Source organism: Engystomops pustulosus, chromosome 9 (genome assembly GCF_040894005.1).
Source record: "Engystomops pustulosus chromosome 9, aEngPut4.maternal, whole genome shotgun sequence".
NCBI lineage: Eukaryota > Metazoa > Chordata > Amphibia > Anura > Leptodactylidae > Engystomops > Engystomops pustulosus.
This window is the reverse complement of record NC_092419.1, coordinates 16,498,070-16,516,895: the sequence shown is the minus strand read 5'-3', so window position 1 is coordinate 16,516,895 and position 18,826 is coordinate 16,498,070. Positions and strand designations below refer to the sequence as shown.

The window sequence follows — 18,826 nt, the reverse complement described above, 5'->3', positions numbered from 1 at the left end:
ATATATGTGTGAGGGGTATATATGATTCGGAGCACAGTGTGGTCAGTTGTGGTGTGAGGGGTATATATGATATATGTGGGGGTACAGTGTGTACAGTTGTGGTGTGAGGGGGTATATATGATATATGTGGGGGCACAGTGTGGTCAGTTGTGGTGTGAGGGGTATATATGATATATGTGGGGCTACAGTGTGGTCAGTTGTGGTGTGAGGGGTATATATGATATATGTGGGGCACAGTGTGGTCAGTTGTGGTGTGAGGGGTATATATGATATATGTGGGGGGCACAGCGTGGTCAGTTGTGGTGTGAGGGGTATACATGATATATATAGGCGCACAGTGTGGTCAACTGTGGTGTGAGGGGTATATATGATTTCGGAATACAGTGTGGGACCTACAATTTTGTTCAAATTAACAGAAGTTTATTCCTCATAATAGAATTTATTTCCTTCATTTCATTCCAAATAAAATCAAAATACAAATTTTAAAAAGAAAATGCATTTTCTGTTGCTTACTGTAATATAACTCATTTGGTCAGAGATTTTCCATTATTTCTGATAACTGCTTTCCCTACATGTGACATGGAGGCTCCTTACATCTGCTCCTGCCAACAGAAATCTTAGCTCTTAGTTCTTCCTGGGTTTAGCATTTATGATGTCACTGCAGAAATTGGGCCGGTCACCCCATAACAATCAATCTTGTTGGTCTGGAGCCAAGATGTTCCTCATTTCAAGGGCATTTCTTCTTCAGCACACGTGGAAAGCGTGAATATTACACTGACAACATTGCAAACTAGACTTAGGATGATGGCACATGTGGCGTTTTGAACCCATTTTTAAGGAGTCAGTTAAAAACGCATCTGTTTTTTTGACCGTTTTTGTCAGTTTTCCAATTATCAGGGAAACCAAAAAAGATGCTTCCCTGAGGAGTTCTGTGTATCTCATCACCTGAGGGCGCCTTTCCACGTGGCGTTTTTCTCGCGGGGCAGTCACATGTAATGCTAGTGCAACATCCCCCACCGGGGCCTAGCCCTTGAGGTGAGGCCTGGAGACAGCCGGGGCCCGCGGTACCGGAGTGGCTGGCGGTTGCGGCCTAAGCACGCTATTGTCACGGTGCTTGGTACGGGGGAACCGGAGGGCTGTCCTACAGCCTGGCAGGTCTCCAGCAGGGTGGTGTTGGCAAGAAATGATGAGGGAGAGGCTGCTATAGCGGATCTCCCTGGGGCAACCCCTTAGTGTCCCGAGTGTGAGTCTCTGGGTGATGGACAGGGTGCCGGTGAGGAAGGCAGCCGTATTAGCAGGGACCAGACGGAGGCAGAAGTTGAAGCCAACAACTTACAGTTTATTGCAACCGGCAGGAACTGCAGAAAACGAGCCTTTAACAGGTAGATGGAGTGCCGAGATGTGATTTGGAGGGAGCCTCAGGAGATAGTTCACCAGCCTGGATGTAGAGGGCAGGCTGGGTGGCAGCTGTGTCCTTATAGGAAGCTTCAGCTTGTCCTGTAGAGCTTCAGGTATCACCCTTGAAGGTAGGAATGATACCCCTTTCCTCACTACACTACTCTAGTCTAATAGCTCCACTCTTCAGAGGCAGGGGCTAGGCTCTTCCTGCTCTGGTATGGGCTAGACAGAGATTTACTCACTCACTCACTACATAGACTGAGAGACTTCTCTCAGTCTAACTCTCTAAGAGTGCTCCAGAACATTCTGGGCCAGAGGTTTTATTACCTCCCTTTGGTCAGGTGGTGGCTGCTCCTCCAATCACATCTCAGCTACAGAGCACAGGATGTAACACAGACATTGGTTGACATAATTACATCATACATTAACATCTGCCTTGCCAGGCAGGATTAACCACTGCAATTTCCCCTTGATCCTATAAGGACCATGTAGTGTAAGGTGGTGTTACCTACAGGTGGGACGTATTCGCAAGCACTACCTCGCCATTGCATCGGCGAGGGTGTTGCATACCCCGGGGGCAATTGAAAGAGCCGCCCTCGGCTCGACTATAGATGTTTTGGGGCACAGAGGGGGCTAAGGGCACTTCTGGGAAGTGCAGGCTGTGTGAGGTGTAGGGACAAACCGCCCATGGTCCTGGAGACAGGCACCTGGGTTGGTGTCGGACTAAGACAAAAATATATGTAACTGTATGACAGTTGGTCGCTGACGCCATTAAACCGAACTGTACAGTAGGAAAGGTGTGGTGTCATGTCCTGTAATCCACTCCTTGCACCAAGGCCTGTATATTTGTTTTATCAACGCTTCTTCCCTGGCGGCAATTATATGGTGTCTATCTGCATTGCGTTAGCATATGCGACACGAGTACCTCCTGACTGACAACCTTACCCATGTATGAGTGGCATCCAGGTGCTATCTGTGTAACACCCCCGGTCCCCTAAAGACCCGCAGTTTACGGACTACCCCCATGTGCAAACCTCAGTTTGAGGGATCAGGTAGCGGTCAGTGTTTTACATAGAAGACGGTCCGACACAGCCACACTACAACCTGAAAAGCCTATGAAAAGGTTAATGCAGACTACTGGCATATATGACAGTGTGTAAACAGGTTAATTCACATTGGCTTAGGAGCCCAATGGGTACACATCTTGAACGTTACAGAGGTGGATAGGCTACTCAGGGTAGCACGGTAGTAAATGTCTCTTTTCCTGCAAAGAAAAGGCATAAAAGTGCAAACAGAATGTCCGTACCTAAAAAGGAAGGCATTAAGTGCAAAATGATAAGTCAATAGACATAGCAACTTTTCCCTGGAGTATCTGGCAAAAGTCTCTCAGAAGGTCTCTACTGACAAAGTCCATCTTCTGGGTACAGCCCTTGATGTGGGGGAAAAGTGCAATGAAGAAGCAAAGGGTCTCCTCTTTTTGGAGAGGGACAGAGTCCTTTGAAGAAATCTCTGCTGTGGCAGAGGAAGAGGTGCTATCATAGTACATGACAATAATCAGTTCAAGGTATGTCTCTTGACTGAGATAAATAGGGGTGAGAGTCTCAGGAAAGTCTCTGGCTCTTTGGGGTAAGGACAGAAATATACAATATGTACATAGTACAGTACCTGAAGCGGGCTACAGCCCTTCAGGGGTTACTCTGCATCTTCTTCGGTGGTAAGTACTTCGGTGTCAGAAAAACGTACCTGCCTCCTGCTCCTGCGGGTCACCAGCTGGTACTCCTGCAGGTACGCAGGAGCTTTACCTTTTGTCTCCCTTTGAGACCTTCGAAGTTCCGGCCTGGAGAAGATAACAATCTCCTCATCATCGTCCTCTGATTCAGGCGCTGGAGTCGGAGTCTCAGCTGGCTCTGATGTTTCAGGGGTTGCAGACAGTGGAGCCGGATCATCCTCCACAGGCAGCAGTATTGGAGACTGCGGTGGGGATGATGGTCTCTGCGAGGTACCTCTTACTGGAGTGGAAACAAAACAGAATTGAGGCACAGTCACAAGTTCCAAGAAACTGGGGGTAGGCGAACACAAGGAGGTCTGTAAGTTGGGGGACGAGGTGAGAGGTGTAGACATAGGGGCAAAAGGACGAAGACATCTCTTCAGCCGGTTCCTATGTACCCGGAGTGATGGACGGTCTCCTCTTGAAATCTCGTAGACTTCAGGGGAGAGACTGTCCCTAACTAGGTATGGCTCACGCTCCCAACGCCCATCTAGCTTACTGGTAGGATGGTTGTTGCGCAGCCACACTCGATCTCCTGGGGCAAAAGGCTCAGCACAGGCATTACGATCAAAGTCCCTTTTTTGTTTCTCTCGGGCCTCTTCCAACCGCAGATCCACAACTTCTCTGGCATCCGCCAGGCGCCTCTGGTGTTCGTGAACCCAGTCAGTCTGGGGGAGTAAAGACTGGGAATCAGGGGACTCCATGTCCCAGGTCATATCAGCAGGGAGATGTCCGTGTCTCCCGAACATCAGATAGTACGGGGTGTACCCTGTGGAGCAATGAGTGGTATTGTTGTACAGGTACACTAGTTCGGGCAATAGTTTTGGCCAGTCAGCCCTTTTTGCAGGGGTTAGAGTCCTCAGCATATTGATTAGAGTCTGGTTCATCTTTTCACACAGCCCGTTGCCTTGGGGATGATAGGCTGTGGTCCTCAGCTTCTTGCAGCCATATAGAGTGCACAGCTCCTGGAAGACTTGGGACTCAAATGCTGTTCCTTGGTCTGTAAGGATCTGGTCCGGACAGCCATAGGGGAGGATGAAGCTCTTCCACAGGGCCGCTGCGGTGGTCCTTGCAGACAGATCTCTGACAGGTACTGCAACCACAAATTTGGTATAGTGGTCGATGATCGTAAGGGCATAACTGTGACCGGATCTGCTGGGCTCCAACTTCACGTGGTCCAATGCCAGGATCTCCAAGGGCCGTTGGCTCACAATGGGACGGAGAGGGGCCCTTTGATTGTGTCGCTCTCCTCGAGCGATGGCGCAGGCCGGGCATTCTCGACACCAGGCTTCAATGTCGGACTTCATGTTGACCCAGAAGAATCGCCTTCGGAGGGTGGCTTCAGTCTTCTGAGCGCCAAAGTGTCCAGACTGGTCATGGTACATTTCCAGTACTATCTTGGCATCCCTCCTGGGAATCAGAATCTGGTATATCCGATCATAAGTGATAGGGTCCAGAGTTCTTCTCTTTAGCAGACCCTGGTGCATGCTCAGAGTCTTTCTCTGGCGCCACAATTGAGACAGTTCTCCATCAGCTCTTCTGCGCCGGATTCTTTCAGGCACTCGCCCACTAGAGAGATAGTCCATTACTTCTCCTATGGCACGGCTATCAGCCTGAAGACTCATCCAGAGGTCCTTTTCCGCAGGGGGCTCTGACTCTTCTTGAGGAGTAGCTGGCTCTGCCTCTGTCGGTAGGGAGTAAACTCTCTGGGCATCTTGACGCACAAACCGGGCATAGAACGCTGGCATCTCCACATCTTCCCACTGAGCATCCGTGGAGGGTCCCTCCCACTGGTCAGGGAGACGGGACAGAGCGTCGGCGTTGTCATTGGTCTTACCAGCCCGGTACTTGATGGTAAAGCTGAAATTGGCAAGTCTGGAGGCCCACCGTTGTTCCAGTGCTCCAAGACGAGCGGTGTTCAGGTGCGCCAAAGGATTATTGTCTGTGAAGACAGTGAAAGATGATGCAGCTAGGTAGTCCTTGAACTTTTCGGTCACAGCCCAGACTAACGCCAGAAACTCCAACTTGAAGGAACTATAGTTCTGGTCGTTTTGCTCCGGTTCTCGGAGGGAACGGCTGGCGTAGGCTATGACCCTTTCAGTTCCGTTTTGGAGCTGGGATAATACCGCCCCTAGACCTTGCTTGCTGGCATCAGTGTATAGGGTGAAAGGCAGACTATAGTCTGGATATCCCAACACCGGAGGTTCAGTCAGCCGTTGCTTGAGCATCTGGAAGGCAGCTTCTCGTTCGGCCGTCCACTCAATGGATACTCGGGAACGTTGGCTCTCTTTTGGCAGGCCCCTTAGAAGCTCTTGCAGGGGAGCCGCCAGCTGGGCAAACTTCGGGATGAAACGCCTGTAATAACTGGCAAATCCCAGGAAGCTTTTGATGTCCCGTACGGTTGATGGGGTAGGCCAGTCGTGGACAGCTGCAATCTTCTCTGGATCTGGCTCAATTCCATGAGCGCTCACCACATGTCCCAGGTACTTGACACTAGGTTGTAGCAGGTGGCACTTGGATGGCTTGACCTTCAACCCATGTTGGGTCAGGATTTGGAAGACTTCAGCCAGATGGTGGAGGTGGTCTTCATAAGTCTTGGAGTAGATGATAATGTCGTCCAAATATAGCAGGACGGTCTCGAAGTTGCGATGACCCAAACATCTCTCCATCAGCCGTTGAAATGTGCCTGGGGCGTTGCATAGCCCGAACGGCATGTTGTTGAACTCGAACAGGCCCATTGGGGTGGTGAAAGCCGTCTTCTCTCTGTCTTCCGGCGCCATGGCTACTTGCCAGTAGCCACTGGTCAGGTCCAGGGTAGAGAAGTAGGCAGCTGACCCTAGGGCTGCGAGGGATTCCTCGATTCGAGGCAGAGGATAGGCGTCCTTGTGGGTGATATTGTTGATCTTCCTATAGTCAACACAGAATCGAAGGGTTCCATCCTTCTTCTTCACAAGGACCAGCGGGGCAGCCCATGGGCTGCGACTCTCCCGGATAACGTTGGCTGTCTTCATCTCTTGTACCAGCTTCTTCACCTCTTGGTAACGGGCTGGAGGTATGGGCCGATATCGTTCCTTGATAGGAGGATGAGAGCCAGTAGGGATAGTGTGTTGGATCAGAGTAGTCTGCCCAAAATCCAGTGGGTGTTTGCTGAAGGCCCGGTGGTGCTTCATAACGACATCCAGGACACCTTGTACTTGGTCTGCAGGAGTAAAATCGTCGTCTCCAATATTGAGCTCAAGCCACCAGGATTGCTCGGCAGGCTCATCTTCAGCACCTTGCTTCACTTCCAACTGTTGGGAGGCAGACAGAGAGGTTTCCACCAAGTCTTCAGGATGGACACTGAAGAGAGTGGCTACGGCTTGATACTTTCTCAGATCCACTGGGGAGTCTCCCACATTTAGTAGTCGAATGGGTACTTGTCCTCGGGACACAGTGACTAGGCTCCTGGCGGCTAGAATGGGCAGGTCTTCATCCGCTGGTAGAGGTTCTACTATCGCCTGGTAGTCTTGACCTTGGACGCCCATGCAGGCTCGACACCATACTAACGTCTCAGTCCCAGGTTGAAGGCGGACAGGTTGGGGATCCTTGATCCGGGCTCTGCAGATTTCTCCATTAGGGCCAGCAAACTTCTGTTGCGCCGCTAGAACCTGCATAGTCTCCTGAATTACCTTCCGGGAACCGTTGGGCACTGTTGGCAGGGAGTCGTGGAGAGCCTTCAGCACTTCAGGGTAGCAGTTGCGGAGGACATTGGTACCCAGTACCAGGGAGAAGTTACCGTTTTCGGGCACTCGTGTCACCACTACGCCCTGTCTGGTTAACTCAGTGTCTCCAATGGTTAGCGTGGGCTCCCAGTAGCCGCGGATGGGAACGGGTTTTCCGTTCGTAGCAATAATGTTCAAGTAAGCCTTGGGAGGCTGGACTAAGGATGCTTTTCCTCGGCATTTCTCGAAGGCAGCACTCCGGAGGGTGGTCACTTGAGAGCCGGTATCAATTAAGGCCGGTAGGGTAACTCCATTGATGGTTACATGAACCATGGGGCGAGTCCCCACGAACCTGGGCATCCAGTTAGCATCTCGGGGACTTACAAGTTCTTCCCTTGGAGGTCGTCCCTTAGCTCCAAGGGTTTGTCGTTTAACTGACGACAGTCATTCTCTTCATGCCCATATTTATGGCAGTAGCTGCACCGCTGACGGGGTTTCTTCTGACTCCAGGTGCTTAACGACTTCGCTTCTTTTGGGCGCTGTTTGGTCGGAGATTCACGAGGAGTAGCTGACCGTACCGGGTTCTCTGGAGGTTTCCTCCTCATAGCGGAGACAGTTACTTCCAACTGGGTCAACCGATCGAGGATTTGATGCAGGGTGTCCGCCAGATTAGGGACCGGTCCTGTTACGCCAGTAACTTCCATAGCCGCAGGAGTAGGTGATGCTGACTGCGTGGGATGGCAAGCGAGAGCAGATTCTTCCATTTCCATGGATTCAGGCTCTTTCTGCGGGCCAGTAGGCGGTCGGTCCCCTAATATGTCAATGGCAATTTCCTTAAACTCAAGGAAGGAGGCCTGGGCATGTTGAGAAGAGATTATCTTTAGTTGACACCTTTGATTTCTATCAACAAGTCCATTAATAAATTGTTCCCTTAAGGTCTGATCAGAGGTTTCAGCGTCTTTGGGCTCAAGGCAGGTGATGGCCTTCCATGTCTCCTGTAGGGAGAGGGCAAAGTCTCGGAGGGACTCTTGGGGCTTCTGTCTTTTCCCGAAGAATTTCTGCTTCAACTCGGAGACAGTACACTTGTCAAAGGTGTTACGCAGCCTATCAAGAATCTGGACCACATTCTGACACTGTTCTCGGGGCCAGGACTTGACTTCCCGGAGAGCGGGTCCTTTCAACTGCCCGATGAGGATGCCCACTTTCTGTTCCTCTGTGAACGGGAGCAAGGCGAAGGTGGCTAACAACTTGTCCCTGAATTCAGGGAGAGTATGTGCTTCTCCCTCGTAGTAGGGTAACCAGGGGGCCCCCAGATAGTAGGGCATAGTCAGCGGCATCATGGTGGGAGTCCCAGGGGCACTAGCTGTAGCAGGGCTGAAGGGACTCTCTGGAGGACTTAACATGCTCCGGTACCCTGAGGAGGGACCAGGGGACGGGACTTGCGCCAGTCCCGTATCTTCGTCCTGGGCGGACATGACTGGCCTAGCTGAGGGAAGCCTGTAGGGTCCCACAAAGTCCGTTGCTATGGGCGATGGCTAGAATGGGACGTGGGCACTTTAAGACACAGTCACTATTCCCTGGGAGGTGAGCCAATAACCTAGCATCGGAAACAATCTCTACCCCCCTTTAACTTCCCCAGCGGTACTCACTCAGGATCAGCCGCGGTGACAGGACAGCTCCGGTACACGAAGGTCTCCGTTCCCGATGTCCGGCAGGCAGCAGGGTTCAGTGATGCTCCGCGGTGTTCTCCAGTCGCAGGACACGTGCGCCGGAACTCCGGATGAGGCGCACACTGCTGGCAGGCTTCAGGCGCGGCCTGCGCCGAAATCCAAGATGGCCGATTAACCCTCTTCGTTGCCGGCCGCACACGCTCCAGCTCCTCCTCCACGGTGCTTCGCGCCACTCGCGCAGGGGGCGGGGCCTAATGACGCCTCTGGAGTTCCCGCCAGTGAAGATTTGGCGGGCTTGAAATACTTGCTGCGCCACACGCCTCTGAGGTAAATGCTTCAGGCGCAGCAGCGCCGGATGTAGCAGAGCTGACACAGTTCTTGCAGGAATTAACCTCTTGAGTGCTGGAGCGGCACTCGACAGCACGTGGCAGCAGTATAAAGTTCAATGTAGAAACACACAAATACTTGGGCCTAAACCCGGATGGCAGCAGGGTTAGGCAGCACAGTCTTTTTCTTAATAAAGTACAGTCTTTAGTGCCAGGATAAGGCACAGAAGTAAATATCCTGTGTTCGTGACGCCACTTGAAACATCCCCCACCGGGGCCTAGCCCTTGAGGTGAGGCCTGGAGACAGCCGGGGCCCGCGGTACCGGAGTGGCTGGCGGTTGCGGCCTAAGCACGCTATTGTCACGGTGCTTGGTACGGGGGAACCGGAGGGCTGTCCTACAGCCTGGCAGGTCTCCAGCAGGGTGGTGTTGGCAAGAAATGATGAGGGAGAGGCTGCTATAGCGGATCTCCCTGGGGCAACCCCTTAGTGTCCCGAGTGTGAGTCTCTGGGTGATGGACAGGGTGCCGGTGAGGAAGGCAGCCGTATTAGCAGGGACCAGACGGAGGCAGAAGTTGAAGCCAACAACTTACAGTTTATTGCAACCGGCAGGAACTGCAGAAAACGAGCCTTTAACAGGTAGATGGAGTGCCGAGATGTGATTTGGAGGGAGCCTCAGGAGATAGTTCACCAGCCTGGATGTAGAGGGCAGGCTGGGTGGCAGCTGTGTCCTTATAGGAAGCTTCAGCTTGTCCTGTAGAGCTTCAGGTATCACCCTTGAAGGTAGGAATGATACCCCTTTCCTCACTACACTACTCTAGTCTAATAGCTCCACTCTTCAGAGGCAGGGGCTAGGCTCTTCCTGCTCTGGTATGGGCTAGACAGAGATTTACTCACTCACTCACTACATAGACTGAGAGACTTCTCTCAGTCTAACTCTCTAAGAGTGCTCCAGAACATTCTGGGCCAGAGGTTTTATTACCTCCCTTTGGTCAGGTGGTGGCTGCTCCTCCAATCACATCTCAGCTACAGAGCACAGGATGTAACACAGACATTGGTTGACATAATTACATCATACATTAACATCTGCCTTGCCAGGCAGGATTAACCACTGCAATTTCCCCTTGATCCTATAAGGACCATGTAGTGTAAGGTGGTGTTACCTACAGGTGGGACGTATTCGCAAGCACTACCTCGCCATTGCATCGGCGAGGGTGTTGCACTAGTGCAACATCCCCCACTGAGGCCTAGCCTTTTCTTTGGGCCTGGAGGCAGCCGGGGCCCAGAATACTGGAGTGGCTGGCGGTTGCGGCCTAGGGGCGCGCTGTGGTCAGGGTGCTTGGTATAGGACCGGAGGGTTGTCCTACAGCCTGGCAGGTCTCCAGCAGGTGGTGTGTGCAAGAAATATGGAGGGAGAGGCTGAAGTACTGGTTCTCCCTGGGGCAATCCCCTTAGTGTCCGTAGTGTATGTCCCTGGGTAATGGATGGGGGCGCCCTTGATGGTACAGCCGTCTGTATTCAGGGACCAGACAGAGGCAACGTTGTGCAAAAGTAGCTAACTTTATTGGGACAACTGCAGGCAATGGGCCAAACCATTTCAGAACAGATGCCAGATTATTGGAGTGATCATGGAGAGTGATCCTCAGGAGTTGGGTCACCAGCCTAGTAGTAGTAGGTGCAGGCTGGGATGTAACTGTGTCCAATGCTGGAAGCTGCAGCTTTGTCCTGGGTGTTCTGTGTGTCTGTGCTAGTGTTGCACTGACACTCTGGGGGTCATTTACTAAGGGCCCGATTTGCGTTTTCCCGACGTGTTACCCGAATATTTCCGATTTGCGCCGATTTTCCCTGTATTGCCTGATTTTGGCGCACGCGATCGGATTGTGTCACATCGGCGCCGGCATGCACGCGACGGAAATCGGGGGCGTGGCCGAGCGAAAACCCGACGGATTCGGAAAAACTGCCGCATTTAAAAAAAGAAATGTATCGCTTGGGACGCGCTTACCTTCACTTGGTCCTGCCCGGTGAACTCCGTTCAGATGCTTTTCAGCGCAGCAGCGCCACCTGGTGGACGGCAGAGGAACTACCTTGATGAATCCCGGCCGGACCCGAATCCACCGCAGAGAACGCGCCGCTGGATTGCGAACGGACCGGGTAAGTAAATCTGCCCCTCTGTCTCTGGTCACTCAGTGAGTGTTCTAGAAGTTGAGCTGAGGCCTAGGAGGCCTGTGGCCAGAGCATGTGCTCTAAGGTCTCTCTGGTAGGAGACCTGGGTTCCAAGAGAACTTGCCCCTTCCTGTCCAGGGGTTACAGTTTGGGACATCATTGGATAACAATATTAAATACAGATTTAACCCTTGCCTGTCCAGGCAGTATCTACAGCTGCTAATTACCTCTAGATAGCTGTATAACCCCTGAATTGAGTTGTGCAGGCTCACTTACTGAGGAGACACAAACAAGGGGGCTTATTCGTAAACACTCCACTGCCTGCACATTGGCAGGGGTGTTGCACTAGCGCTGCGTTTCCACAGGGGAAAGCCTCCGCACAATCGCCTTCGCGTTTCTATGGAAACGTAAGCAATCAGTAACCAGAACCCGGGGTCTTGCATTTGTAAACAAAGAGCTAGTGGTACATGTGACCGCAGTTTTTGATGTCCAAACCTGGAATAGAGTAAAAGTAGGAGGAGCAGAACCTTTCAGTTATTTGTCTCACCCATTATGATCCACACCTGCTTTTGGCTCCAAAAACTGAACGTATGGACGCAAAATCCGAGGACATTGCTTCACTACAAATGAGTTCAGGTGCAATTAATACAGGTAACGAGGGCAGAGTAGGAGGAGCTACAGATATCAACCGTATACGTGCATGTACGTGACCCTGCAGATATCAGCCGTGTGCATGTACGTCACCCTGCAGATATCAGCCGTGTGCACGTATGTCACCTGCAGATATCAGCCGTGTGCACGTACGTCTCCCTGCAGCTACCAGCCGTGTGCATGTACGTGACCCTGCAGGTATCAGCCGTGCGCATGTATGTCACTCTGCAGATATCAGCCGTGTACACGTATGTCACCCTGCAGATATCAGCCGTGTGCAAGTATGTAACCCTGCAGATAACAGCCGTGTGCATGTATGTCACCCTGCAGATATCAGCCCTGTACATGTATGTAACCCTGCAGATAACAGCCGTGTGCATGTATGTCACCCTGCAGATATCAGGCGTGTGCATGTATGTCACCCCAATTGTGGTGTATTCCCCCCAGATACTCTTTACCCCTGCAAGGTGACATGGAGTTGACATCTTCTATAGTGGATATCACCCTGCAGGGGCTTCTCCCTCCCCCTCCTGCCACCTCCATTCCCTCTAATTATAACTCCATGTAAGTTGAGCTCTTCTCCTCCAGATAAAGGCATCTTCACAGTTGGAACAGTGGCCAATAAGCATGTGACCAGCCTGATGACATCATGGTGACATATTTCACACCTCTCAGTGCTAGCCAATAGGACGTCTCCCACCGGTATATATTGGGGGTTTTGGGAAGAGAAAGACGGGTCACCCTGAAGTTTGCTCCGTCTCTACAGCAGGTAATGCACCAAAACCCCTTCCTTGACAGGAACCCCCTTCAGCAGTAGGAGACTTAGGAAAATGCTGTGCATGTTTTTTTGGATACCCCACAGGCTGCCCCTGAAGATCTACTTAGAAAAGAGGGGTGCATACAACTGCCCCCAAGTCTTACAAATCCCTCACAATAACACTTAACACCTGAACCCAGGATGCAACCCTCACCCACTAACACCAACACCGACCCCAGGACCAACATTAACCCCAATACTGACTTTAGAACAACCCCAAAACTGACTCTAGAACAAACACTAACCCCAATACTGACTCTAGAGCCAACACTAACCCCAAAACCGACCCCAGGACCAACACTAACCCCAATACTGACTCTAGAGCCAGCACTAACCCCAAAACTGACTCTAAAACAAACACTAACCCCAATACTGACTCTAAAACAAACACTAACCCCAAAAACGACTCCAGTGCCAACACTAATCCCCAACATTGATTCCAGAACCAACACTAATCCCAACACTGACTCCAGAGCCAACACTAACCCCCAACAGTTACACAAAGACCAAAACTAACCCCAACATCGACTCCAGAACAAACACTAACCCCAAAACTGACTGCAGGACCAACACTAACCCCAACATTGAGTACAGAACAAACACTAACCCCAACACTGACTCCAGAGCCAACACTAACCCCCAACAGTTACACAAAGACCAAAACTAACCCCAACATCGACTCCAGAACAAACACTAATCCCAAAACTGACTGCAGGACCAACACTAACCCCAACATTGAGTACAGAACAAACACTAACCCCAACACTGACTCCAGAGCCAACACTAACCCCCAACAGTTACACCAGGACCAAAACTAACCCCAGCACTTACTCCAGAACAAACACTAATCCCCAACACTGACTCCAGGCCCAACACTAACCCCAACACTGACTCCAGGCCCAACACTAACCCCAACACTGACTCCAGGCCCAACACTAACCCCAACACTGACTCCAGGCCCAACACTAACCCCAACATTGACTCCAGGCCCAACACTAACCCCAACATTGACTCCAGGCCCAACACTAACCCCAACATTGACTCCAGAACCAACACTAACCCCAACATTGACTCCAGAACCAACACTAACCCCAACATTGACTCCAGAACCAACACTAACCCCAACATTGACTCCAGAACCAACACTAACCCCAACATTGACTCCAGAACCAACACTAACCCCAACATTGACTCCAGAACCAACACTAACCCCAACATTGACTCCAGAACCAACACTAACCCCAACATTGACTCCAGAACCAACACTAACCCCATCATTGACTACAGGACCAAAACGCCCCCCAAAACTGACTCCAGGACTAACACTCCCCCCAAAACTGACCCCAGGACCAACACTACCCCCAACATTGCCTCCAAGACCAACACTACCCCCAACACTGACACAAGGACCAACATTAATCCCACCACTAACTCTAAAAAAAAAACTAACCCCAACACTAACTCCATGTCCAACACTAACCCCTAAACTTACTCCAAGGACCAACACTAACCCCAGGTCCAACACTGACCCTAACACATACTCAAGGATAGAAACTAAACTCAACACTATGCACAGAAACAACACTCACCCCAAAACTGACACCAGAACCAACACTCACCCCCAGGACCAACAATATCCCCAACACTGACTCCAAACCAACACTAACCCCAACAGTGACCTCAGAAACATCAATCACCCCAACACTAACAGAAACCATATCACCAACTGAAGGACCTAGATTACCCCCAAAACTGACCCCCAGACTGACACTTACCCTGCTCCATCCGCTGCATAAACCTTTACCGCAAGCACTACACTGACTTTGAGGGCTGCATACAGCAGGGGTTCTGTTACTATGTTACAGGGCATCTGTTAGCATAACATTTAAGAACCAGGGGAAGCATTACTCCCTCCATTAAGGAGGAATGTGTGAGCTCTGCTACATGGGATAAGATTAACAGCAATGCGGGGCACTTACCGTACTTATGGGGTGGTAGACATTAATAGACCATACAGTGACCCTCATGCTGTTTACTACTATCCTTCTGATCCTCCCTCAGACACCTCCCTGCACACACCAGATCATGTCACCAGCTGCCACCACCTGTCACCCACCGGCGGCAGGATCTATATATACTGAAAATGTGCTGTGACTGCACGGACACCGTGCCACTGGTGGGGACACTCACACGCTACTGACACTCTACACCCCAACTGTTACGTGACATGACACCCCAGCTACTACAAAGAGTCAAGGGTCTTGTGTGCACTACATGGACAGCTGCCAGGAGGGGGGTGCTGGCCGCCCACGCTGCATCTGGTCTGTTCATTAATAGTTTCCAGGGGAAGGGGGTCTAGAAAAGACAGAATCCTGGAGACCCCATTAGAAGAGTAAGAGTCCTGGGGACCTCCATAGAAAAGCTACAATCCAGAGGACCCCCATAGAAGAGCTAGAATCCTAGGGTGCCCAGAAACCCCAGACACCCCCAAAGTTACAATTCATGAGACCCATGTAGACCTTCTAACTTTGACCCTTCATCTCCTCAGGTCCAGCCCGATCTCTCACCATGCCTTTCGGAAACACCCACAACAACTACAAGCTCAACTTCTCATGTGATGAGGAGTTCCCCGACCTTAGCAAACACAACAACCACATGGCTAAGGTCCTGACCGTAGACATCTACAAGAAGCTCCGGGACAAGCAGACCCCCAGCGGCTTCACCCTGGATGATTGCATCCAGACTGGTGTGGACAACCCAGGTAAGTGGTACCGTTGTCTTCTGCCTCATTAGGGGGGGTCCTCTGCATGGAAGGGCTTTGGCTCTTCAATAAACCATGGCTCCAAGACTCGGTGTCTGCTCCAATAATTCTTTAGCTTTAGGTCTTGTACTCCAGTGACATTTAGAGCTGCTGTTTTGGTATTGATGGTTTGCTCTGAGGTTTGTTATTGGAGTGGTTGTGATTGGAGACAGATTTGGTATAGATCACGTCAGATCTGGAGCCAATTCCCCACCTTCCCCAGGTCTCTGTGACCTGGAAGGATAAGGTGGAGATCTTTCTCCATGTATTGTCCCAGACCATTGATAAGCTCTATAATTTATAAGACTGTCCTTGATGGTTCTGTACTTAGGGTTATCTCTTAGGGTGTGCATGTTGGGGCAACTTACATATCTGGCTCCTCCATTTTAAGGTCACCCTTTCATCATGACTGTCGGTTGTGTTGCTGGAGACGAGGAGTCCTATGAGGTGTTCAAGGAGCTGTTTGACCCAGTCATTGAGGACCGTCACAATGGCTACAAACCCACAGACAAGCACAAGACTGACCTCAACCATAGCAACCTGAAGGTGAGAGATGGAACCACAAAATACCATTCCCTAATATTTCTGATAGATCTTATATACCTCGACAACATCTGGGGATAGAGGGCTTCCTACATAATCAGGACACAAATTGAGCTAGCAACTTATTTCTACAGGGAGGTGATGATCTGGACCCAAACTACGTCCTGAGCAGCCGTGTAAGAACCGGTCGTAGCATCAAGGGATACACCCTGCCCCCCCACTGCAGCCGTGGAGAGCGTCGTGCCATTGAGAAGCTGTCCATTCAGGGTAAGTGGAAGTAGACATGGGATGGGGTGAGTGTGGCCACAGCTTCTGGAGATCATGCTTGTATGTCTTTGCAGCCCTCAACAGCTTGTCCGGAGAATTCAAGGGCAAGTACTACCCCCTGAAGGACATGACAGACGCAGAACAGCAGCAGCTCATCGATGACCACTTCCTCTTTGACAAGCCCGTGTCTCCCCTGCTCCTGGCCGCTGGCATGGCTCGTGACTGGCCCGATGCCCGTGGTATCTGGTACGTGACTGCACACCATGACTAAGAGGCAATCCAGATTGCCAAATAAGTGACTCTCCCATGTCTGCCCCTACACGATGCACCTTTGCCCAAAACTTCAAACTTCTGTGTAAATCAATTCAAGGCCTCAACCACAACACAAATCATCATACAAAGAGCTCTCACCAGGTCGGTGGACATCTGTGCCCGGCGTAACATCTCCGTAGATAATAAAGCAAGAGCATTCTTCATCACTTAGTCATCAGGCTTCAAAATCTCATGGTGCTTTCTTCTCTTCCAGGCACAATGACAACAAGACCTTCTTGGTCTGGGTGAATGAGGAGGATCACCTGAGAGTCATTTCCATGCAGAAGGGTGGTAACATGAAGGAGGTGTTCCAGCGCTTCTGTGTTGGTCTGACAAAGGTAAGTGCAGTCTTGACCACCACTTCTATAATCCACCACACAAATTGTCTCGGGTTCTGTTTTTCACTTCTGCTCTCACTCAGATTGAAGAGATCTTCAAGGCTGCCGGTCATCCCTTCTCATGGAATGAGCATCTTGGTTACGTGCTGACTTGCCCATCCAACTTGGGCACAGGTCTGAGAGGAGGTGTCCACGTCAAACTTCCCAACCTCAGCAAACATGCCAAATTTGAAGAGATCCTGACCAGACTGCGTCTCCAGAAGAGAGGCACTGGTAAGTTTTGGGCAATTAAGCTACTGCAAACAATCCTTGACAAGACAGCTTGTTCCCCTATGACACTCCACCTGGATTTGGTCAGGTCTTCACATTCTCATCACACATACCTGAGAAGAGAGGTGCACATCAGTTTCCCAAACTCCTATTTGCCAGCATGTTGGTGTGCAATATAGATTTTTTTGTGGTCTTCCTCTAGTTAGAGGTCGGTAGAGATGAAGCAGAGCTTCAAAGGGAACATGTCCAGTGCTCTCATCTTTGGGCTTCCTCTTCCACAGGTGGAGTCGACACCGCTGCAGTTGGAGGCACCTTTGACATTTCCAATGCTGACAGACTTGGCTTCTCTGAGGTGGAGCAGGTCCAGATGGTGGTAGATGGTGTGAAGCTGATGGTTGAGATGGAGAAGAAGCTGGAGAAGGGACAGGCTATCGATGACTTGGTACCAGCACAGAAGTAAAACAAGCAGGAGAGACCTGACAGGACCCCTCAGCGCCACCAAGAGAGGGGAGCCCCGGAGACCCCATTAAGAACATTAGAGGCTGAAAGAGAGGTCTTCATGGGAAGACATTGGAAATGGGAGAGCGAAGGAAACAAGAGGAGGAATCACTGGCAGCAAAGTCCCTTCATGTCTGGTTCCTATCCTGATGACTTCATTGTATATATTGTAAAACAGCAGAACCCCCCATTTACTATGTGATCCCTGATATCAGCTGAAGACAATAAAGGAGAATTTCACCTCTTAATTTTTATATTTGATGGTGGAGAAGGATATATATATACACCAGTGAGAGCGTGCACTGTAGAGGTAGTGGGGTGCAGTATATTCCAGAGTGAAGGTGCACTGTACAGATAGAGGGGTACACTCTATACCAGTGTGAGGGTGCACGGTACAGATATAGGGGTGCAGTACATGCCAGTGAGAGGGTGCACTGTACAGATATAGGGGTGCAGTACATGCCAGTGAGAGGGTGCACTGTACAGGTAGCGGGGTACAGTATATACCTGTGTGAGGGTGCACAGTACAGATAGCGAGGTGCAGTATATACCTGTGTGAGGGTGCACAGTACATACCGGTGAGAGGGTGCAGAGTACAGATAGCGGGGTGCCATATATAACAGTGTGAGGCTGCACTGTACAGGTATTGGGGTGCAGTATACACCAGTGTGAGGGTGCACTGTACAGGTATCGGGTGCAGTATACACCAGTGTGAGGGTGCACTGTACAGGTATCGGGTGCAGTATACACCAGTGTGAGGGTGCACTGTACAGGTAGCGGGGTACAGTATACACCAGTGTGAGGGTGCACTGTACAGGTATCGGGTGCAGTATATACCAGTGTGAGGGTGCACTGTACAGGTATCGGGTGCAGTATACACCAGTGTGAGGGTGCACTGTACAGGTATTGGGGTGCAGTATATACCAGTGTGAGGGTCGACTGTACAGGTATCGGGTGCAGTATACACCAGTGTGAGGGTGCACTGTACAGGTATTGGGGAGCAGTATATACCAGGGTGAGGGTGCACTGTACAGGTATCGGGTGCAGTATACACCAGTGTGAGGGTGCACTGTACAGGTATTGGGGAGCAGTATATACCAGGGTGAGGGTGCACTGTACAGGTATCGGGTGCAGTATACACCAGTGTGAGGGTGCACTGTACAGGTATTGGGGTGCAGTATACACCAGTGTGAGGGTGCCTTGTACAGGTATTGGGGTGCAGTATATACCAGGGTGAGGGTGCACTGTACAGGTATTGGGGTGCAGTATATACCAGTGTGAGGGTGCACTGTACAGGTATTGGGGT

General features: G+C 50.9%; 1 protein-coding gene across 1 annotated transcript; it reads left to right on the top strand.

Moving 5' to 3' along the window:
* Positions 1–12,297: 12,297 nt before the first annotated feature.
* Positions 12,298–17,768, top strand: CKM (creatine kinase, M-type). Its single transcript, XM_072124361.1, has 8 exons — positions 12,298–12,444; positions 15,041–15,253; positions 15,684–15,838; positions 15,970–16,102; positions 16,177–16,348; positions 16,629–16,752; positions 16,836–17,025; positions 17,304–17,768. The coding sequence occupies exons 2-8, from the start codon at positions 15,061–15,063 to the stop codon at positions 17,480–17,482; spliced, it is 1,146 nt and encodes a 381-aa protein (XP_071980462.1). The 5' UTR covers positions 12,298–12,444; positions 15,041–15,060; the 3' UTR covers positions 17,483–17,768.
* The last annotated feature ends 1,058 nt before the right edge of the window (positions 17,769–18,826 follow it).